Source organism: Acaromyces ingoldii, assembly GCF_003144295.1.
Source record: "Acaromyces ingoldii strain MCA 4198 unplaced genomic scaffold FA10scaffold_1, whole genome shotgun sequence".
NCBI classification, from domain to species: Eukaryota; Fungi; Basidiomycota; class Exobasidiomycetes; order Exobasidiales; family Cryptobasidiaceae; genus Acaromyces; species Acaromyces ingoldii.
This window is the reverse complement of record NW_020290247.1, coordinates 3,054,007-3,074,264: the sequence shown is the minus strand read 5'-3', so window position 1 is coordinate 3,074,264 and position 20,258 is coordinate 3,054,007. Positions and strand designations below refer to the sequence as shown.

General features: G+C 58.1%; 10 protein-coding genes across 10 annotated transcripts; 4 read left to right on the top strand and 6 right to left on the bottom strand.

Annotated features, from left to right (window-relative positions):
* Positions 1-74: 74 nt before the first annotated feature.
* FA10DRAFT_258040 (hypothetical protein) lies at positions 75-549 on the bottom strand (the record flags this gene model as incomplete). The annotated part of the gene is made up of 3 exons (XM_025519888.1): positions 75-143; positions 202-336; positions 412-549. 3 exons carry the CDS (start codon positions 547-549, stop codon positions 75-77), a joined length of 342 nt encoding a protein of 113 aa, XP_025381015.1.
* Positions 550-1,504: 955 nt separating this feature from the next.
* FA10DRAFT_299161 (hypothetical protein) lies at positions 1,505-5,491 on the top strand. The gene is made up of 2 exons (XM_025524689.1): positions 1,505-4,099; positions 4,171-5,491. The coding sequence occupies exons 1-2, from the start codon at positions 1,995-1,997 to the stop codon at positions 5,120-5,122; spliced, it is 3,057 nt and encodes a 1,018-aa protein (XP_025381014.1). The 5' UTR covers positions 1,505-1,994; the 3' UTR covers positions 5,123-5,491.
* A 289-nt stretch (positions 5,492-5,780) lies between these two features.
* FA10DRAFT_32372 (hypothetical protein) lies at positions 5,781-8,258 on the top strand. Its single transcript, XM_025525436.1, has one exon. It carries the CDS (start codon positions 5,882-5,884, stop codon positions 8,186-8,188), a length of 2,307 nt encoding a protein of 768 aa, XP_025381013.1. The 5' UTR covers positions 5,781-5,881; the 3' UTR covers positions 8,189-8,258.
* On the bottom strand, positions 8,140-9,263 carry FA10DRAFT_264414 (putative NADP-dependent mannitol dehydrogenase). The gene is made up of 2 exons (XM_025520637.1): positions 8,734-9,263; positions 8,140-8,657 (listed from the first exon to the last, which is right to left on the bottom strand). The coding sequence occupies exons 1-2, from the start codon at positions 9,190-9,192 to the stop codon at positions 8,328-8,330; spliced, it is 789 nt and encodes a 262-aa protein (XP_025381012.1). The 5' UTR covers positions 9,193-9,263; the 3' UTR covers positions 8,140-8,327.
* A 154-nt stretch (positions 9,264-9,417) lies between these two features.
* FA10DRAFT_31792 (hypothetical protein) lies at positions 9,418-10,429 on the top strand. The gene has a single exon (XM_025525435.1). It carries the CDS (start codon positions 9,496-9,498, stop codon positions 10,264-10,266), a length of 771 nt encoding a protein of 256 aa, XP_025381011.1. The 5' UTR covers positions 9,418-9,495; the 3' UTR covers positions 10,267-10,429.
* A 362-nt stretch (positions 10,430-10,791) lies between these two features.
* FA10DRAFT_264410 (cytochrome b5) lies at positions 10,792-11,816 on the bottom strand. Its single transcript, XM_025520636.1, has 3 exons — positions 11,239-11,816; positions 11,003-11,183; positions 10,792-10,933 (listed from the first exon to the last, which is right to left on the bottom strand). Exons 1-3 carry the CDS (start codon positions 11,743-11,745, stop codon positions 10,854-10,856), a joined length of 768 nt encoding a protein of 255 aa, XP_025381010.1. The 5' UTR covers positions 11,746-11,816; the 3' UTR covers positions 10,792-10,853.
* Positions 11,817-11,957: 141 nt separating this feature from the next.
* FA10DRAFT_264409 (hypothetical protein) lies at positions 11,958-12,831 on the top strand. The gene is made up of 3 exons (XM_025520635.1): positions 11,958-12,134; positions 12,245-12,394; positions 12,487-12,831. The coding sequence occupies exons 1-3, from the start codon at positions 12,042-12,044 to the stop codon at positions 12,559-12,561; spliced, it is 318 nt and encodes a 105-aa protein (XP_025381009.1). The 5' UTR covers positions 11,958-12,041; the 3' UTR covers positions 12,562-12,831.
* Positions 12,832-12,904: 73 nt separating this feature from the next.
* Positions 12,905-13,569, bottom strand: FA10DRAFT_258035 (acyl-CoA-binding protein; the record flags this gene model as incomplete). Its single annotated transcript, XM_025519887.1, has 6 exons — positions 12,905-12,951; positions 13,013-13,031; positions 13,106-13,253; positions 13,320-13,346; positions 13,421-13,443; positions 13,516-13,569. The coding sequence occupies 6 exons, from the start codon at positions 13,567-13,569 to the stop codon at positions 12,905-12,907; spliced, it is 318 nt and encodes a 105-aa protein (XP_025381008.1).
* Positions 13,570-13,888: 319 nt separating this feature from the next.
* On the bottom strand, positions 13,889-15,936 carry FA10DRAFT_299154 (FAD/NAD(P)-binding domain-containing protein). The gene is made up of 2 exons (XM_025524688.1): positions 15,605-15,936; positions 13,889-15,536 (listed from the first exon to the last, which is right to left on the bottom strand). Exons 1-2 carry the CDS (start codon positions 15,849-15,851, stop codon positions 13,975-13,977), a joined length of 1,809 nt encoding a protein of 602 aa, XP_025381007.1. The 5' UTR covers positions 15,852-15,936; the 3' UTR covers positions 13,889-13,974.
* A 275-nt stretch (positions 15,937-16,211) lies between these two features.
* Positions 16,212-18,613, bottom strand: FA10DRAFT_258033 (Pkinase-domain-containing protein; the record flags this gene model as incomplete). The annotated part of the gene is made up of 2 exons (XM_025519886.1): positions 16,212-18,150; positions 18,222-18,613. The coding sequence occupies 2 exons, from the start codon at positions 18,611-18,613 to the stop codon at positions 16,212-16,214; spliced, it is 2,331 nt and encodes a 776-aa protein (XP_025381006.1).
* Between the last annotated feature and the right edge of the window lie 1,645 nt (positions 18,614-20,258).

Below are 20,258 nucleotides of genomic sequence, written 5' to 3'. Positions count from 1 at the left end.
ACAACTGCCACGCAGTAGATGTGTCGTCAGCCTTGACGGCTCTCGTTCTTACCTGAGCACAGGTCCTTTTCTACTCACTCGCCAACTGCTGGCATGACCGTTACCTGGCTCGAATAATTTGGGGTTCCGCTACCATCGTTGATCTACAAGATGGCCTCGTTAAGCGTAGTAACCGGCTCATAAATAGTCAGCATTACTTACCTGGATTGTGACCTCGGTATTGGGCTTGATATCAACAGGCGCCCAAAGTAAGCTGCCAGATGCGCCATCCTGTTCTGGGAAAGTCTTGATGGGTTTCTGCGACGTGTCTTTGCCTTGGAGGACAGAGAGGTAGACCTGGCTCAGAGTGAGTTCGATATTGTCAGACCCTTGTCATTCAGCAGAAGTACCTGCGACGTGAGAGAAACCAACCTTTCCCTGGGCACCGCTCCAAGCGATGTTGGCGTTCTGGCAGGCTGTCAGCGAGGTCGGCGTGATGACGGTGGCGGCATTGACGGCGGCAACAACGAGGGCCGCGAGCGAGAGGAACTTGAACGAAGAAGTGGTCATCTTGTGCGATGATGAGGATGTTCGATGGGAGATCTACCTAGATCAAAAGAGCGTGCGGGAGAGGAAGAGAAGCGACGTTGCTCGCCTTTTAGATGGTCGGTGATCAAGATGGAACAAGAAAAGAGGAGAGGAGGTCAGAAAGGGGGGACCGCCGCTCTTTTCGTTGCTGAGGTGCTTGAGCGGCCCTCAAATGGCTGACGACATATCCGTGCGTGAGCCACGGGCGGCCCGCTCCTCAAGGCGTCATGCTCCGCCATCAGCTACATCATTCAGCTAAATTCCACCACGGCCGCCATCATCACCGCTTCCAACAAGTCAATATCTCTCTTCAATGTTGTTCACCGTGAAGGCGAGACAGACATGTCAGTGACTTCTGTCACCGCTCCTGTCACCAAGTTTACCACCACATGAAGGCGGACCGTGCGCGTGTTGAAAACCAATTCGGGAGAGCAGACGGCTAGCTAAAGTAGTGCAGTTCGTAGTATCTGATTCGAAAAGGCCGTGGAAATATGCTATAATAAGAAAGCGAATCTTGCCCGGACAATGAACAGTGGCTACTTAGCGTGCTCAGTCCGACCGCGCGCTTGCTTGATTGTATGTGGTGTGGATTAACTCGGCTCGCTTAGAAGAGTGCGTGGTAGAGCTAGAGGGACGGTGGCTTGTCAATGTTGCACCGCCTGAAGTTCGTGGCCCCCCGATCTCCCTACCCTCCCTTTGCTCTCCTTAACCGTACCGCGGGCTTCCCCTATGCAGCTGAGCTGCAGCACATGAGCAGTCGCAGCACAAACGTTCGGCGACGCGGCGCGCTGGTGCCGTGCGTCCATGCTGCCGCTCCCCCCTTTGTCGTCATATCTTTGCCCTTCGAAATGCGAAGAATTCAAAATAATTATATTGGTAACCTAAAGTTAAAACGCACTACTTGTCGTGCACTAGCTTGGGCATGATAGGAGTCTCCCAAGGAAGGGCTGGGCCGGGGGGTGTATGTGATGGGATGGAGGTAGCTTGCGCCCCTTCTTCCTGAGCCCTCGCTCATTTTCCCCATCACCACGCCGCGCGCCGCCTCCTTGGTTTTGCTCTTCGACTGTAGTGAGAAGGCTCGGGCTCTTCATCTCTTCGTCACCGTTCTGTTCTCTCTCTCGGGTCTATTCTTTTCTCTCTCGCTCGCTCTCTCTCAGTGATTGTCTTTTGTCCCTCAACTCTTCTTCAAACCGCCTCAAACTCCGTCGACCTCCAATCACAAGCTCGTCGGCAGCGCCCTTGACGTGCGCGCGTCCGACACAACTCCCGTTTTCCTTTCCAACTCGAGGTGCAGGCCTCACCCAGATCTCCTTGATTCAACAACGACAACGACTTCGACGACGACTTCGTGACGACGACAACCAGTAAGACGACGACCACCACAACGAGCCAAAGAAGAAGAACACCTCAGCTCAATATTCTGAACAATGACGGAGACTGCGCCTGAATGCAGCTTCGACACCTTCATCGACGCTGATCTCGTCTTGGACTCGACTTCTTCCGAGGAGGCGTCTTCGCCGAGTGGCCATGCCATCGGCAAGTCCGGCACCACTAATAAACCGTCGCCCCTCGCCAGCGTCTCTGGGCACTTCTCCCACGACGGCCCCCCTACGCCCACGATTTCCGAAGGATTCCATTACCACCCAAATGCGTCGACGACATCGACGTCAAGCCCCCTCGTTACGACGCCCAACAGCGCCCTGTCCCACCCTGCTTCCCTTCACAATCTCTCCTTCGACTTCAGCTTCATCGATGGTAGCCACGGTCAGTCGTCGGCCTCGCCCTTTTCCACCGACGTCCACGCAGCAGTCGCGGCCAAGGATGCCATTGCCACCGGTCTGCCCGCTGCAGCTGTGATTTCTCGACCAACCTCGTCGCCCTCAGCTTGGGACGGTCTAGGCGCGCCAACCGTATCTGGACCCTTCTTACACCAGGCTTCGTCCCGTCATCAACAGCAGCAGCAGCAACAGCATCACCAGCACCATCACCACGGACGGTCGCTGAGTCTGCACGATGTCGCTCCACCAACGAGCGGCTCTGACGTCGACGCAACAATGGCTCAGCTTCCCTTTCCGCCCGTCAAGGTCAAGATGGAGAGCGAGGCTGACAGCAATGTGCCTAGCCCACTGACCGAGGACCGTAGCAGCCCAAGCTCGAGCCAGCCCTCAATGAGCATCTTCGACCATGGCAGCCCCCCGATGGAGAAGAAGAGGAGACTGGCCAGCCCTGCTGAGAGCTTCACCAGCTTCACGAGCAGCGTCAAGTCTGGCACTGATGCTTCCACCTCCATGTCCACCGATGGCCCTTCGACACCCCTTTCGACCAAGAAGTCGTCGACGTCATCTTCCAACAGTGGTAACCAGAAGCGCAGTCGCAACAACACACTGACGAAGCAACCCGATCAGCAACAGCCACAGCAGCAGGCTTTGGCTGAAGGCAACCCAGACAAACCGTCGACCGTGGACGACCAGCAGCTGTCTCAACTTCACCAGCAGCAACAGCAGGACGCTCAGCAGCAAGCGCAGCAGCAGCAACGCGCCGGCAACAAGAGGCCCCCTCCCTCAGCTTCGCAATTCACCGAGTCCGGCATGCCGTTCCCAGTCATCGACACGAGTGCCAAGCACTCGTCCCTCTTTGTGCCCCCCGACACTTCTGGTCTCACCAAGCGCGAGGCTCGGCTGGTCAAGAACCGTGCGGCCGCCTTCCTCTCACGGCAGCGCAAGCGCGAGCAGTTTGAAGAGCTCGACCAGAAGTGCAAGCACCTCTGCCGCGCCACCTGGAGGATGTGGGAGGTGATCGTCGGACCAGGCAGAGGCTGGGAGGCATTCTCGAGCAGCGTCCTGCCCATGCTCATGGCTGAGGAGCACGCCGAAGTGGCGCTGTCCCTCGAACAAGTCGTCATGCTCAAGGGCGGCAGCATCGCACCAACCGAGGACGGCCAGCTTCAGGGTGCCGTCGCAGCCGGCATCGACATGAAGTCCACCTCGAGTACTGCTGCGAGCAGTGCCAACTCCAGGGGCAGCGAGACTCCCTCTGCTCCCGCCATGGGATCTGCACCTGGGCCCGTTGACGCCGCCGCTGCCGTTTCCGGCCCTCCTCCTGCGTCCACTGCGACCAAGGTTGAGGACCAGGGTGAAATCACGCGCCTGCGCGCCGAAATCGCTCAGCTCCAGGAGAGCCAGGCAGCCCTGCGCCTTGAACTGGCAAACGAGAGGGCGATGCGGAGCGAGAGTGAACTCGAGCAGCAGCGCCGACCCTTCCGTCCCAGCGCCCAGGCATCTCAGGACATCAGCCTGACTGTGGCGCCCGAAGAGCAATCCGAGCGACGTCGCGGTCCTGCAAAGGGATCGAGGTCCTCTGAGAGGATTCAGCGCCAGCAGGTAGCTTCCAGTCTTGCACCTCAACAAGGCGGTCAGCGCAAGGCTGCCGGCGCAGCTCTGATGATGGTGCTCTTCAGTTTCGCCCTCTTTGGCCTTCCGGGTGGCCAGATGACGAGGCTTGGCGGTATCAGCACGACTGGCAACGTTGATGAGTGAGTTGTTCTTTCTTCTTTCGCGACCTTCTTTCTTCACGGTTCTTACCTTTTGCGGACCGGCTTTCTAGCTTCTCGCTCGGCAAAGTGCTCGGCGCACCTGTCTCCAGCGCTGCATTCAGCATCAAAGACGATGATGAAGATGATGACATTTCCATGCAACCTTCGTCGCACCTGTCCGCTCACGACCTGCTTCCGCCTGACGTCTCGGACCTTCTCACCCTCGAGGACACGCACCTCGACGATGCTCCTCGGTCTCGTTCTCGCCGCCAGCGCCAGCGCGGAGGAAGTCTCTCCTCTCTCCAGCAGATCCTGGCCTCGTCAGACGGCGCGTTCGACATCGACCAGTGGATCCGCGATCACCACGCTGACGACGACGAGGAAGCCCAAGAGCAGAGGGTGGCCGGCGAGGCCTTTGCTCGAGACCTCACCAGCTCGCTCGGCCGAGGTTATACGGGTGTGGACGTCGAGCGAGGCTTCATCTTGATCGGGACACCGGAGAGCGAGGACAAGGATGAATCCTCGATGGATGTCGACAAGCTGTCGTCCAGCGAGACCGACGCGCCCACCAAGCTCACCCTCTTTGTCCCTGCACCCGACTTTCACACATCCGTGGAGGCCCAATCGCCGCATTCTTCCACAGACGAGGATCGCTTCTATGATGCGCCCTTGGCCAAAGAAGACAACAAGGCGCAGGACCCGGCTGCCGCGTCGGGCCAGGAGATGACGCAGACCGATGCGACCCGCGCTGCTCTGCGTGTCCTGCGAGAACACCGGTTGAGCACCTCTACTTCGGCGTCGCGACCCTCATCGTCGCACCGAGTCAAGTCCTCCAGCCAAGATCATGACGAGTCGATCGACGCAGACTTTGAGTCGATGACCTCGGCCGGTGTTGCTGGACCGCGAGACTTTTACGAGCTCAACTTTTCTCTATCTGGCGCCAAGGTACGAGGCGTCAAGGAGCTTTCTGGTCTCATTCTCGCGGCAGGCAGAAGGCGGCTTCGACAACAGGACGAGTCCTGATTACACAACTCACACACCCGGCCTTCTCTCGCACGCACGCATGCACACTCCTTCTCAAATCCTCTTTACGACAATCGCTCTTTGGATCATTTTACAAGAGCTAATCTTAAGTCGACAGGCTCGGCATTTTTCCCGTTTTCCACGTCTCTTTTCTCATCTGACGACATTCTCGGCGCAGCGGGGGGGAAAGCGACGATGACGACAGCGACGAACACACTCACTATAGTTTAAAGGCTCACCTGTAGCCTTGCTTTTTCTTTTTCTCGTTTCTCTTTTATCTTGTCGTGGAGGAAGGTCTCGTTGTCTTTATAGTAGTACGTAGATGTAGGGTGGAGACAGAAAGTAGCGACGAGGCACCAAAAGTAGCTTATCATAGACGGGAGGAGGGACAAGGCGGAGGGAGGGGGTAGGGAGGTAGAGGTAGAAGGAGAAGCTGGTCAGCGAGGAGAAGTTAAAGACTAGAGAGAACGAATAGGAATCATTCCTCGAAGATTATTGCGACGACGTCTGAAGTGTGATGCTCGTAGAGGAGGACTTGAAATTGCAGGCTGCGCTTCATGGAAGTATGTGTCGTAGAAGCCGAAACTCCGAGATATAGCCGCAACCGTCAGACGCGGAACCGGCGTTAGGCCAGGCTGCTATTTCCCCACTTGAGCCAAATACAGTATATAGCTAGCATCTCACGAATGCGTGCTCCACCTTTCCCGCTTTGCTTGACCCGCCGACGGTGCGCAGTCTGTGCAGGCGAACACGACACAGATGCCGGCTCCTACGTCTTACCATCCTGGCGAGCTGGCCGCTCAAGAGGCACGCGGGTACGCCGATGATGTCTGGGGCAGGTATGAGTCTATGGAGTCTGGCCTGGACGACTTCATGGCCCTCTTCTTTTCCCAGCTCTCCTTTCTCAGCGTCACGGTCCTCGATGCGGGGCGAAGGCCGTGGACGAGCATCCTCTCTGGTCGAGGCGGCAACACGGGCTTCATCCAAAGGGTTAAGGGCGAGGACGACAAGCTGCGCTTCGAGTGCGAGATCGCGCTTGGCGATCCGATGCGTGAGGTGCTGCACCGTCTGAAGCAGCGCTTGGACGCGGGACAGACGCCATACGAGGCCGAGGATTTCCCCAGAGAAGAGTTCCTCATCGCGGCCGTGGGCGTGATGCTGCACAACCGGCGGCGGAACAAGATGGAGGGCGTCATCGTAGACGTGGAAAGGGTTCCCGACGGCGACCGTGACGACCTCTTCACCTTCGTCATCGAGACGTCAAATACGTTTGGCAATTGTCCCAAGTACATCAACACGAGAACGCTGGAGCCTTGCGCAACGCCCTCTAGCTCCTCTTCGTCCCTGACTTTGATCGATGTTGCGCCCGATGAGCCTGTCCCAGCCGAGATACTCTCCATTATTTCCGAGGCAGACCTGGCCTTCCTAGGCACTCGCCACTCGGCCGCGCCGCCCGGCACAACCTACCTTCCGGACCCACCACGGCTGGGAAACAACTGCCGCGGAGGACGGCGAGGCTTCTTGCGCACCTACTGGGACTCGCAACGCCGTCGAACATGCGTCTTTCTCCCGGACTGGAGCGGCAACCGCATCATGCAGTCGCTGGGCAACATGACCACGGACCACGTTGCAGGCCTGTCAATCCCCATCTGGGGCAAAGGCGACAGGCGTACGACGGTGCTGCACCTGACTTGCGATGCTGAAGTACTGGCTGGGGACGACGCTAGGAAGGTCATGAGAGGCGTCGACGGCGCTTCGTTGCTCTGGATCACGGGCTACAGCCTCGTTCGATCCTCGCTGCCGCTCGCTGCTGCAAGCCAAAAAGCTGCTGATGCAGGCGGCGGTGGATTCCAGAAGCTGCAGAGCCTTGCCCTCGGCGGCGTCCGCAGCCATACGCTGGATGCTGATGCAGACAAGCACGACGAAGACGACGAAGAAGAAGCAGCCGTCGGTTGGTCGCCCTACAACCCTCCCTTGCGGACGCTCTTGAGCGAGACAGCTGCAGGAGCCATCCAAGAAGAGGTGTCGTCACCACCGGCGCATCTCGTCGATGTCCGCTTCCACTCGCCGCTCATTGCGACGTTTGTCTGGCGTGCCACCGTTCCGACCGGAGGGACGAGCTTCCGATTCCAACCCGGCCAGCACGTCGTCATGGACATGTTCGACTCGCTCGATACACGCGTCAAGCTCTATGCGCATATGGCCTCCTTCAAGGGCGGCGAAAAAGACCTCAACGATGATGGGGTACGGTCATGGACCATGTCGCGGGTCAGACGGGTAGCAGGAGGCCAAGATGGGGCAGCTGAAGAAGAGTGGGAGTTCGAAACGACGCTCCGGAGGAAACAGAGGGGCGGCGTCACGCCCGGCCTCTTTTCCAGGGGTCTACGAGCTCTCGAAGACCGAGAGGATTCGGCGTACGAGAGCGATGCGGGAAAGGTTTTGCTATCAGCGCCCCTCCTGGCCGTGGAGGGAGGCCTGACGCTTCCACTGACCCTCTTTGAGAAGCAAGAGGTCAACCTCACCTATCTTGTCTCGGGGATTGGCCTGACGCCGCTCCTTGCCCACCTGAATCACCTCGTCGAGCTCCTTCCGAGCAAGCCGGCGCAAGTCAATGTACGAGCGGTGGTTGGTGTCAGATACGGGGAGATTGGTGTGGTCACTCGGCTCGTCAAAGAGACCCTCCAAAGGCTCGAAGGAAAGCAGCTTCGGGTCATGCTTCATCTTCTCGTCAGTGCGCCCTCGTCGCATCTCGATGAGGGGGAGGCAGACGACGACTACGACCAGGCCAGTTCGACGGCAAGTGCATCTCTGCAGGTCAAAGTACACCCTCTCCGTAGACTCAGTGCGACTTCCTTCGTCGGAGGTGCTAGCAATGATGCAAGCCAGGCATCAAACAGTCCCTATTCGGCCTTTCAGTTGAGCGATGAAGACGAGCGTAGGGCGGTAACCGAATCCGACTACATCCTCCTCTGCGCATCGAAACCTTTTGAGAGAGTCGCAAGAACTGCTCTATCCACTGCCGGCATCTCAAAAGATCGCATTCACACCGAGTCCTTCAACTTTTGAGGCCTCCTTCACACCTTTTGCAACTGTAATCACCAATGGCTTGTTTTTTCAATGACTCCTTTTCCTATCTTCCCATGACTAGACTGAAGCAACGCCTCTCAAACAAAGGAGAGACATTGGAAGTGGTGTGCGGAACCGCTCAGTAGAGGGAGAAACCGCCGTCGGGACGGAGGATGGTTCCGGTGATGTACGAAGCGTAGTCGCTGATGAGGAAGAGGGCCGGGTCGCCCTGCTCCTTTGGCTCGGCAAAGCGGCGCAGGGGCACGCTCTCGGCCTGGTAGTCGCGAATCTTCTTGTCCATGACGCTCGTCTGCTCCGTCGCCGTGAAGCCGGGCTCGAGGGCGTTGACGCGGATGCCGTACTGGGCAAATTCGGCAGCGAGGCCCTTGACCATGTTGGTGGCGGCACCCTTGCTGGCGTTGTAAAAGACCTGCGTGAGGGGGTCGTTGAGACCCTTTTGGTTGTAGAGCTGATGGTGTACAAGAGACGAGGCTGTCAGAAGCGAGCAAAAGAGAAAAAAGAACACCGCTGAAGCGAGAACCCACCTCAGAGCTCATGGAGCTGGTGATGACAATCGAGCCGCCCTTGAAGCCCTTCTGGACCCAGTGGTTGCCGGCAGCCTTGGAGACGTTGAAGGCACCGAGGACGTTGGCGTTGAAGACCTTGTGGAAGTCCTCGGTCGTCAGCTCCAGGGCGGGCTTGACGACAGAGACGCCGGCGTTGGCCATGACGGCCGTGATGGGCGTTCCGAGGTCGGCCTCGACCTGCTCAAACGTCTTCTTGACGAGGGCGTCGTCGCTGACGTCGCACTGGTACGCCTTGACCTTGACATTGAACTTCTTGGCGACGTTGGCGGCCGACTCCTGCGCCTTGGGGTGTGAGTGGTAGAAGATGGCGACGTTGGCACCGGCAGCGGCGGCCGACTCGGACATGGCCAGGCCGATACCACGGTTGCCGCCAGTGACGACGACGGTCTTGCCCGAGAGATCAATAGAGACGACCATGTTGAAACGATAGCTTGAGTGGGAAGGGGGTTTGACTTGTGCAGAAGAAGGAAGCTAGTTGGTAAAGTTGTGGTAGAAGAGAAGAGAAGGACGGCCGAGCCCGCGGGCGTAGCGCCAGCTCGCTAGAAGCAGGCGGGCGGGGGGGCCAGATTCCAGGTCCAGAGTGGAGGCCAAACAGCAACGTCATACTGTTATTTCGATGCAAAAAAAAAAAAAAAAGGCCAAATCAGGGTTTAGAGATTGATCTGGTGCGCGCGTCACGATAGCAATCGCGAGCGAGGCCCGACAGGGGGATCGCCGACGATGTCGCTTTCGCAGAGGAAAGCGAGGCAGGGTTCGCAGCAGCTCGGCGCCTCGTCGGCCTCTCAGTCGTCGTCGTCGGCCTCTCAGTCGTCGTCGTCGGCCAACACGACTTCTTCGCAGTCGGGCGTGTCGAGGTTGAATGGACTCTTTCATCATATTCACCCGTCACCCCCGGGCTCGGTCGGCGATTCTTACCTGGTACATTCCTCCTTTGTCCCAATGGGCCTGACGGTGCCCCCTTCGCAATTCCAGACGCCCAGCAAATCCGGTCGATCAGCCATTGTGAACAACAGCTCGCTCGGCACATGGACTCTGAGGATCGGCCAGCAGCATCATCGAGCCCATATCGCGGAAGAATACGAAGAGGAAGAGCAAGATGAAACAGCAGTCTCAGATTCGGACACCGAGACGGATTCCGACAACGATGGCCAGAAGATTCATAGAGCCAAGGATGGCAGGGGTGATCGGAGAGCAGAGAGGACGCCAGATAGGGGAAGAGACCCTCCCGCGGACGACACGTTTTGGTATGAGAGCGTCATTGGGCCGGACGATCTGCTGGGTGAAGCTGTGGGTAGCAACCACGGCGAGGCAGAATGGTCGACGCTCGAGCTTCGCATAAGGGTGGCCTGGGACATGGCCAGCCTCGACGTGCTGGCCAACGGGCGGAAAAGGCTCGAAGACGGCAGCTACCCGTCATTGCGGGTGTGTAGTAAACTTGTCGAGAGCCCTGGCCGAGGAGCTGAATTTGACTCCTGCGCAGCTTGCCATTGACCGGGATGGGGCAAGCAGTCAAGATGCGGAAAAGGCAGAGAAGGAGGACAAAAAGGGAACGAGCATCGAGCTTACCCTCAATCGACTGACTGGCATGGACGAGCTGCGAGCAGCGACGAGTGTATGCGCAGAGGTAAGAGTCTTTTACATGCCGACGAAGCTAGACGCTGATCTCTAGACTCTTGCACTGCTCAGATCATGAAGGTTGCCTCCTTTCTCAAGGGCAAGACCCAGCATCTCGTCGAGGAGAGAGACGCTCATCGGAGGGTGAGAATGTCACCCGTCTTTGACTAAATCATCACTGACTTGTCCGCCATCGAATAGCTGCTCCGCAACAATCGAAAAAACGAACGTTACAAGGAGGCCAACTCTTCTCTGGTCAACCCGGGACGCATCAAGTGAGTAAGCGGGTCAGCCTCGCGTCGTCGCGCCGTCTGACCCTCTTGCCCTCATTCAGACGAAAGCTCGAAGATGACGAGGGCTTCGAGGGTGACTAATTTCGAGCCGAGTGGGGGAAGAGTGTAGTCGGGACAGTCAATTGTAATGCTGCTGCTGTATTGTACAAATAGGTATCTATGTAGGAAAGGTCATGTATTCTCCGAGACCAGGATGCCGACCATGCAGGCATCGATCATGCTGTCGATGTTGACCCATGAATGGGTGAGCACTGTCGAAGCAAGAGGTCAGCGGGGAGCAGGTGACAAGGGATCGGGAGGAGGAGAAAGAGTGGACTCACTAAAGAGTCGGGTGCCATCTCTTCCGGCGCATCGCATCAGCTCCTTTTCGCCGCCAGGATGGAAGCGGAGATAAGGGGTGATATTATATACTTTCCCATTGAAGGCCGACCATGCGTCATCTGGCTTGTTGTGTAGCTTGAGCTCCGACGGCTTCACACGAAGCATGCCCATGACATACGCCTGAGATAGTCTTTTAGTCTGCTACCGAATTCTTGCAAGGAGAGAAGGTACCCACCCGTAAGCTAGGATCTCCACTCGACTTTAGTCTGGCCCAGTCGAGTGGCGAGCAGCCGGGCTGCAGCACAACCTTTCTTCTCGCACCACCGCCAGTTTCTTTGGGAACGCCAAGCATGGACCCTCCCCCTCCTAGCCGCGCACCGGAAGCGCCTCCGACACCAGGAGGAGCCGTCTTTGAGCTGGTGCTCGGCGGCACCATCAGTCCTCCTCCACTGCCTCCTCCTGTGGGCCGACTTAGATTGCTAGCCGGAACGCCAAGGACCTCTCGAAGGGATGAGCTCTTTGACGGGTCTTTTCCTTCCGCCTTGCTACCGACACTTGGGCCCGAGACCGTGAAGCCCTTGGAGGGAGCGGGCGGTGCTGCATTCGAGGACCGCTGCGCGCTGTTGAGCGCCGGAAATGCCGGTGGTGCATCGATGTCTACATCGGCCGATGTCGCATCGAAGAAGTCGTCGTCGTCACCGTCGTCGTCGCTGTCATCCCTCCTTTCGTCTTCTAGTCTCATCTCTATTCGCAGGGTACTCCGGGCCGCGGTCCGTCGTAGCAGCCGTTTCGTCGTCGCGAGGTAAACAAATCCCTGCGCATTTGAAATCAACACAAGAGAGAAAGAGGGGGCGGCGCCCGTAATGTGATTAGGTAATCTCCACTTTGAAGCCCAAGTTGGTCTAGCATCAAAAAAAAAACCTCTCGCTGCGACGGCGGACCCACTCGATCCTACCAGTCTTCAGAGACGCACACAATCAGCACGCCCGCACGCACGTACGAAGACAGACAGAAGCTCAAGACACAGGCGCAGACATCATGGTCCTTGGATTTGGAGGAAGCAGCAGCGCAGCTGGGCCAGCGGCGTCAGGCTCCTTCTCGTCGCCGCAGCTCGAAGCGGCCGAGGCAGAGGTGAGTCTCGGGCCGTGCTCCCCTTTCCGTTTGGGGAAATGGAAGGACAGAGAGTAGCGGGATGAGTGAGAGAAGGCAGGGCTGGAGCTGACATGGTGAGGATATTACAGCTCGAGATGGTGACCGACACATTCAACAAGCTTGTCTCGTCGTGCCATGCAAAGTGCATCTCGCAGCGCTTCGCCGAGCCGGATCTCAACAAGGGCGAGAGTGTCTGCATCGATCGGTGCGTCAGCAAGTTTTTCTTGGTGAACAAGGCGGTGAGTAAGGAAGCAGAGAGCGCCAGTCTTTCGTCTGTCTGCAAGAGCAAATAAATGCTGATGTGAGGGACCACTTTCTTCTTGGGCATTAGGTCGGAGAGAGGATGCAGGCGCTGGGCGCAGCAAACCAGGGCGCAGGCGGCGGCGGCGGCGGGAGCTTCTTCTAGACGAGCCGTGGAGATCCAGAGAACGTCACACACCACAAGAAGCAAGTCCGAGCAAACTAGTCCCCGTTTCGAGGCGACCACCATTCATCCACCGATCCTGTCTGCCTCTCCCTGTCTGCCTGTCTGCCGCCTTTCTCTCTCATCTCTTCTCGCCACCTGTAGCTCTATCATAAGCGGACTCGGAATGTGGAAGTCATCAGCTCAGGCATCTGGCTATCAATGCGCTCGTAGTCACAAGTGAAACGAGGCAAAGGATGGACAGCAGACAGGTCACAAAAACATATAATTTATAAGTTTCACAAAAGGGCCGACGGGAAAGAAGGTTGAGGGGAAGATGGACCTCTTAGGCCGAGTTGATCTCCTCGATGTACTTCTTGGCGTCCTCGTTGTCTGTGGCTGGGGTCAGTCTTTCTTTCAAACCTTGGTCTACGACACACGACATCATGCTCACCCGAGTGCTTCTCGAACATCTAGCAAGGTCATGGTTGCGGCAGTCAGCTTTCACGCCGATCTTAATCAAGGAGGAACAGGAGCAAGAACGTACGCCGATGAGCTCCTCGACGTACTGCTTCTTTGCGTCCTCCGACGACGTGCCCTCGTTCTTCTTCCAGGCGTCCCACTTGGCCTTGCCGGTGAAGTCCATCATGCCGGGGCGGGAGGTGTTGACGTCACCGATGGTGGCCTGCTTGAAGCTGTGGAGCGCATGTGGTGAGAAGGAAGCGGGGTCACGGCAATGGAAGCGAGCGCAGCACACTCACAGACCGTAGAACTTGAGCTGGTCAGTCCTGTTCGTGATGTGCAAAGGGCAGAAAGATCAGTGGGAGAAGGGAAAGGTCTAGGCTGTGGGGCCGCTACGAACTGGGTAGGCTGAACGGGGCCATCCTGAAAGGAGCAATCGTGATCTCTACATCAGCATCGGTCGTAAGGGGAACACCCGCATGCACAGCGACGCACCTTGGGGAGCGAGCCGATGATGGCCACGGCCTTGTCGAACTGGGAAGCAGACATTTTTTCTTTAGTTGATGGTGGTGTGGTGAAGACGAGCGTAGTCTACGTTTGTGTTTCACAAAAGAAGGAAAGTGCTAGAAGTAGTAGTAATTAGAAGGAGTAGTAGTAGCGCTGACGTGGTGGAGGGGTGTTTTCCCCAGCCGAGAGGTTAGCCAGGGGCGGCGGGTGAAAGACAAATTAATAGTCAAAAAGTCCACCCGAGCTCAACACTTGCCACGCGCGCACGTCACTGCTCGATTGGAAGCGCGCATAATGCCGAAGAGGAAGAGTCAGTCGCTGCGATACAGAGGCAGCTCAACGCTGATCTCCGCGAGCACGACCTTGACACACAGAAGAGAAGAAAGTGGAAGAAGGCAGAGAGTGATGCAGACCTTACAAACATCGTATAATAAATAGACATTAGCATTATGGTGTGCGTCTCAGGATGCTTTCGACGACCAGGTCGCTGCCCACGACGCAGCCTTCGAGGAGCGGGATTCCGTAACTATATGAACCACAGAACCAGACGCCAGGCATGCCCTCTTGCCCCCCTTGCAGTTCCCCTGCCACCATCTCCCACTTCGACACGGGCATGCATGCGTAGGCAATCGAAAGGAGCCGCTCGCCCAGCGCGCCTCGATCCCCCCACGAGCGTCTTCTCCGACGAGAAGGGCGCCAGTCAAAGAGGCCGCTCAGGAGCGCCTTTGGGGGAGTCATGACCCGCTGGAACCGGCTGGCACTCAGCACCTCCTGCGGCCGCGGCGTCGAGCCAGGCAGCGGGTTCGTCGTCTGCAGGAGCAGCTGGCCCTTTGACCGGAGCCTCGAGACGACATGGGTAGCCATCGTGTGCCTCGCTATCCCGCCGTACGGGCTTGTTCGCCCGTCCTTGGCGAGCATACCGTCGTCTTGTTGTTGCTGCTCCTTGTTGTGCATCGGGGAGAGAATCGGTAGCGAGTCGACCAGCGTCGCGTCTTCGCACGAGTCCGTCCCATCCTCTGACGGTGGGCTCGAGGACGAGTAGGACGGGCTGGCGAGGTTGAGGTCGCGCCAGTCGCGCCGGTTCAGGGGAAGCAGGGACCGATCGGTGTGGTTGATGACGAGGCTGTCCTCTACGCGAATGGAGAGGAGCTTGCCCAGGACCGTCTCGAGGCGCGCCTCTTCTTGCACAAGCGTCTTCTTTTCGTCGTCGCCCGCCGGCACCACCCTGCGCCGTGCCCGGAGAGCGTCAATGTAGGATTCCACGAGCGAGGCCGAGAGGTGAGCGGGCGTGGTGAGAATGACGTGGTCGAAGCCGTGCATGAGCTGCGTCTCTTGGTCGGCCGTCTCGAGGACGAGGCAGACCTTTGCGCGCGCATTGGTGGGGTGGAGCCCCTTGACCGTCGTGGATGTGTGAATGCGATCTGAGTCCAGCCCCTTTGTCAGGGCAGCCTCGACCTGCTGGACGCCCTCGGCGACCTGGTAGTGGGAGCGGAGAAACGTCATGGCGACGTAGCTGAGGATCTCAGACGTGGGGCACGCGAGGACGGCGTCGTGCTGGCATGTCATGACGGCCGAAAAGAGCGAGAGGACGACGCCGTTAACAAAGTCGAGCGAGAGGCGGCGCTGCAGGCACCATTCGCCAAACGGCTGCTTGGTGATCGGGTGGCTCGGGTCGGAGCAATGCCCGAGCAGGTGGTGCCAGAAGGCAAGGACGAGCAGCTGCAGGTACGAGAGGGCGAGTGTGACAACGAGACCGAGGTATGTCCGAACGTCCTGAAATTGCGATGCGATGCTCTGGACGGCAATGTGCGGCGCACGGACAATGGTCCGTAAAGGCGGAAGCGAGGGTCGGATCGAGGAGGGCAGGCTCAGACCACGAAGTCCGTTCCGTCCATTGTAGATTAGCCAGGGCGAAGGTGCGAGTGCCGAGGAAAAGGAAAAGGTATAGTTGCTGGGTCGGATGGCAATGTTGAGAGAATTGTAGAGTGCCAAGAGGGAAGGGTAGTAGCCTGGAGAGCAGAATTCGCGTCAGCGGCTCGCGCAAAGCAAGCAGAAGGGGAGAGCAGCCCACACTCACCGGCATTAAAGGAACGCATAGGAACATCGACTCTCAGATCCCCACCGTCCTCGCCGTCAGCCGGAACCGAGATGCTATTAGCGTCGAGACCCAGTCGTGTCCCTCTTTCAAACAGGTGGACCTCGACATCCTCGCGCGACAAGCGATGCGCTGCGACGAGTCCCGCCATCCCCGTGCCCACAATGGCAACCTTGAGCCGGCCACGCTGCCGCCCCTCGGCCCCATCATCGCTCATCGTCGCTTCCATCACGAGCCAACAACGCGCGCGAGAGTTGGTTGGGCGGGCCTTGGTGGGAACGGAAATGAGCCGATTTTAGTCTTCGACGTGTTGATGATTTTTTTCTGGTGATTCTATGGGCTCTCTCTTTTGCTTTTCCCGGAAAAAGAGAAAACAGCGGGCCCGGAATACTTGGCTGTGGCGCGCAGCAGACCCGACATGCGTGAAATTGAGAGAGGAACGCGAGAAGATAGATGGTTGTGAAAGCATTGTTTGCGATGAGTGAAGAGAGGCATACAGATGTGAGAATGAGCTGAACATTATGTGTGAGAAAAGGGACACAAGAGATGATGTGAGGGAGAAGACAGAGAGAGGGAGGAAAGGGAGATACTAGTTACAGAGAGGCTCGCCCACCTCGGTTTCAGACGTGGTGCCTGCGGTGCTGTCCCCATGGCGGCCAATGGTCTGGTCGCTGCCTTCATCGCCAGAGTGCTTGCTCGCCCACTTGTGCCAGGACGCAACGTCGAGCCACTCAAAGAGGGACGACGTCTGATCGACGACGCCGTCAAAGTCCTCTCGTTGGAGGCTTGGCCGCCGGATCACATCAGAGAGGCGAACCTTGGGTGTCGAGGCCACGGCAGAGGGAGGAGAACTAGCGGCGAGACAGCGCAAGTCGGTGGCGCTGCCTGCCTTGCGCAGTGAAACGGGTCGCGAAGGTGCGTTGCTCAGCGCTCGCCTTCGAAAGCCGGATCGGGTGGTGCGAATCTCTTCGTCGTTGGCCACCTGGTCAGGGGCAGCCATGACGCCGAGGGTAGCATACAGGGCCTTTGACTGTTCTTGACTGCCGTTGGGGAGCTTGTTGGCTGCTGAGAGAGCCTCGAGGCCGGCACGAGGCCCTTTGCGATGAGGCGGCTTGCTCGACGAGGAGGCGAAGCTGCCAGCGACACTCAGGGGCGCACTCGCAGATGTCAGGTCCGTCTCATAAGCTGGCGAACAGCCGTCGGTGCTCGTAGCCAGCGAGGTGGGTGTAACATAGGGCGAATTGGAAGGGCTTGACGAAGGCCCTGGTGCTCTCGAAGACGACTGGTGCCCCGACGAAGAAGAATAATTGGTGGCGTGGTTTGCCTCCTCTTCCTCCTCGCCGCCTCCGTCCTGGTTGGAACCGGCAGCCCTCCGGCGGGCTTCTTCCTCCTCCAACTCTCGCCGCTCCTCGGCCTCGAGAGCGGCCAGCTCGAGCCGCATCTCGTCCGACTCCCTCTCGAGGGCAAGACGGAAATCACCGATGCTGTCGATGAGCTCGACCTCTGCAAACCTGGAAAAGGATGGCGGTGGGGTCCAGTTGGCGTTGGACCGGTGATACTGCTTGAGCCATGGGTGCCGAAGTGCTTCATCGGCCGTGATGCGCTCATCGGGGTCCCAGGTGAGCATCTTGGAGAGCAGATCGACTGCCTCTGGATTCGCATTGGGGTACATCTTGGCCAGCGGCACGGCGGGCATCTTGGGCAGCGATTGCACATATGTCTTGGCCCGCTCGCTGCCCACCTTGGCGATCGTCGAGTCCTTTGGTGAGCCCAGGACGTTGTTGATGCGGGCAATCTGGTCCACGTAGTCCTTGCCCGCAAAGATGGGCTTGCCGGCGAGGAGCTCGGCGAGAATGCAGCCCACGCTCCACACGTCAATCTCGCAGCCATAGCCGCGCTTGAAACAGAGCATGATCTCTGGCGCACGGTACCATCGCGTGGCCACGTATTCGGTCAGTGGGCCACCGGGAAAGTCGAGTTTCGTCGTTCTGAGCCGGCTGGGTCGGTCAGAGAGTTGGTGCATGGGTGGAGCGTCGGGCTGCTGGTCTTGCTGCCCGACCGGCGACTCAGGCATCGAGTCGTAATGCCTCGGACTGTCTTGTCCAGGTGACGAGGAAACATTGGCCAAGATTGGCGAAGTAGCCGAGGGACGGTCTGCAAACGCACGAGCGAGACCAAAGTCGCACAGTTTGAGCTGGCAGTCGGCATTGACCAGGAGATTCCCTGGCTTGAGGTCGCGGTGGATGATGTTTGCCGAGTGCATATACCGGGTCCCCCGCAGAATCTGGGCGATGAAGTACTGCAAGTGGGCATCCGAGAGGGCCTGGCCGGATCGAATGATCTGCGACAGGTCGGCCTCGCTGGCCTCGAGCATGAGGTAGATCTCGTTGAAGTCGATAAAGGCTGTGTCAAAATCGAGGAGCGCGGTGACGTTGTCGCAAAGACCAATGTGACGCAGCACGGCCACCTCTCGGAGTGCGCGCCTGGCGAGGACATCCTTCTCAAAGACTCGTGTCACCTTCTTGATGCTGTAAATGAGACAACGATCCTTGTAAGCATTTATGTGCGAAAAGTGTCAAAGTCGTGCAATCTCACTCACGCAACATTGCAGCCCAGGATCTCGTCCCTGGCCAGGGCGACGCAGCCGTAAGCACCAATGCCCAACTCGCGGAGAAAAGTGTAGCGCTTGTGGACGTGGAAGGGGACGCCAAGGCAGGTGAAGGTGTGGTAGCCGCGCTCAGCAAGCTTATGTGGACTCAGCGGGTGGTCCTCGCTGCTGTAGCGCGGCATCCCCGGTCGGGCAGCACTGGGACCTGCCTGACGTGTACGTGTGCGAGACCGCATTGCCTGCCGTTGCCCGACTTGGTGCGACTCTGATGCGCCGTTGATGGCCGAAGAGGATGTTGACGAAGAGGCACCCACACCGTTGGACTTGTGCACAGATTGCTGCGACGGGGCCGGCGGGGGCGGCGGAGGAGGAGTAAGGACCATCTTTGAGTGATGCGACTTTTGGAACGTGGACGGCGGGGGCGGTGATGTCTTTGTGGGATGCAAAACTGGCATGTCCGTTCCCAAACCTCTATCGTACGTCGCACTAGTTCGTCGTCGCCAAAGCGCGAGATTGCCGGACAGCCGTCCTCGATTGGTGGGATGAGTGGGAGAGGGGGGTGAAGGTGAAGGGCAGGTGACGGGCGGCCGCTGTCGGGGTGTGTTGATGCGCTTTATCCCCGCCTCTCTCTCTCTTCGCCGCGAGTTGTGGCCAGGTTCAAGCTCAGCTCGCCAACGACTTTGCAGGAAGTGCGTCGATTCGCGAACCTCTTGGCACGCACGGCCGTCAATGACGGCTGGGGATAGGCAACACAAGCAGACTTCTGTCGGTGCTGAATGGAGCAGCTGTGACTGGAGCACGGCTCGTGATCAGAAGTCGGCCCGAGCCTAAGTCTGGTGATTCCGACCGGGGGGGTTTGCGCGTTTGTTGTTAGACCCTCCTCCGTTTGGGCCGCGCTGATATCTACACCTTTGCTACCGCGTCGAAGGCGAGGATGACGGTGAAGAACCGATGACAACCCGATCTAGCGCCGCTTTGCACCTTCAAAAAGGATTTTGCCGGTGGGGAATGGGGAGTGTTAGGCGAAGTTGCAGAGAGCGGCTCGGTCCGATGCGACGTTGTGAGTGGGTCGCGTTGTTTTTCTTTTTTTTTGGTTCTATTCTCGGGGGCTAAGCTTCAAGGGCTGTGTCGTCGCTGCATGCTCCTCCCCGGGTTGACGAGCTGATCAAGGGAGATTCAAAAGCAGGCGGCAGCTTCCACAAAGGAACCGAAGAGGCCGGGTGGTGTCGCAAACGTGCTGGTGGTCGTGGTGATGAGAGACCAGGGTGGGCGATTGTCGGTGTGTGATAGATGTCTTTCACGCCGCCGCAATGCGCGCGCGCTCAGAGGATCGAGAGCCCAATCTGTAAATTATTTTTCCCCAATTCTTTCACTACATTTTACCACCACTGCCACTACAAATATTGCACCGTAGAGCATAGCACCGGTTATCACGGCCGTTTATTTTGCAGTTCTCCTCCCTCCCTAACGGACAAAAAGGGCATCTGAAGAGGGGCCTCTAATCTTCTCCTTCCTTCTGACGAGGGTCTGGTCCCTCGAAACGACCATGGTCCTAGACGCGATGCACCTTGCCGACCGTGGTGGCGGTCACCCAGTCGAGGCCGTCATGACGGGGTTTGTTTGACTTGCGTGTCTCTAGCCCGGAGATGTTCCACGGCTTTTGTCAGTCGCCGGGCCTATATGGTTTTGCCACGCTTTTCCGGATCCGTGACCTCATTCGGCCCCACGTGCGTGGAGCACAGCCCGAGGCGCTCCACTGCTCGGTCTTGCCTCGGTCTCATCCCAGGCTCGTCGTCGCGGACTGATAAATGATTCTCCTTGGCATGTTCGCGGCCTGCTACGATGATGTGGCCTGGCCTCGACGAGAGCAGGGCTGCTCTTGGGGGTCACGATCCCGGACAGAATGGATGGCCCGGCTTCCATGACCTTTTCTCCTCCCCTGCATTTTAGTGTTAAGACTAATATTTTCAAATCCAATCTATTAGTGCTCACATGGCCCTTTTATTACGAGAGTCAACCAGTTGAATC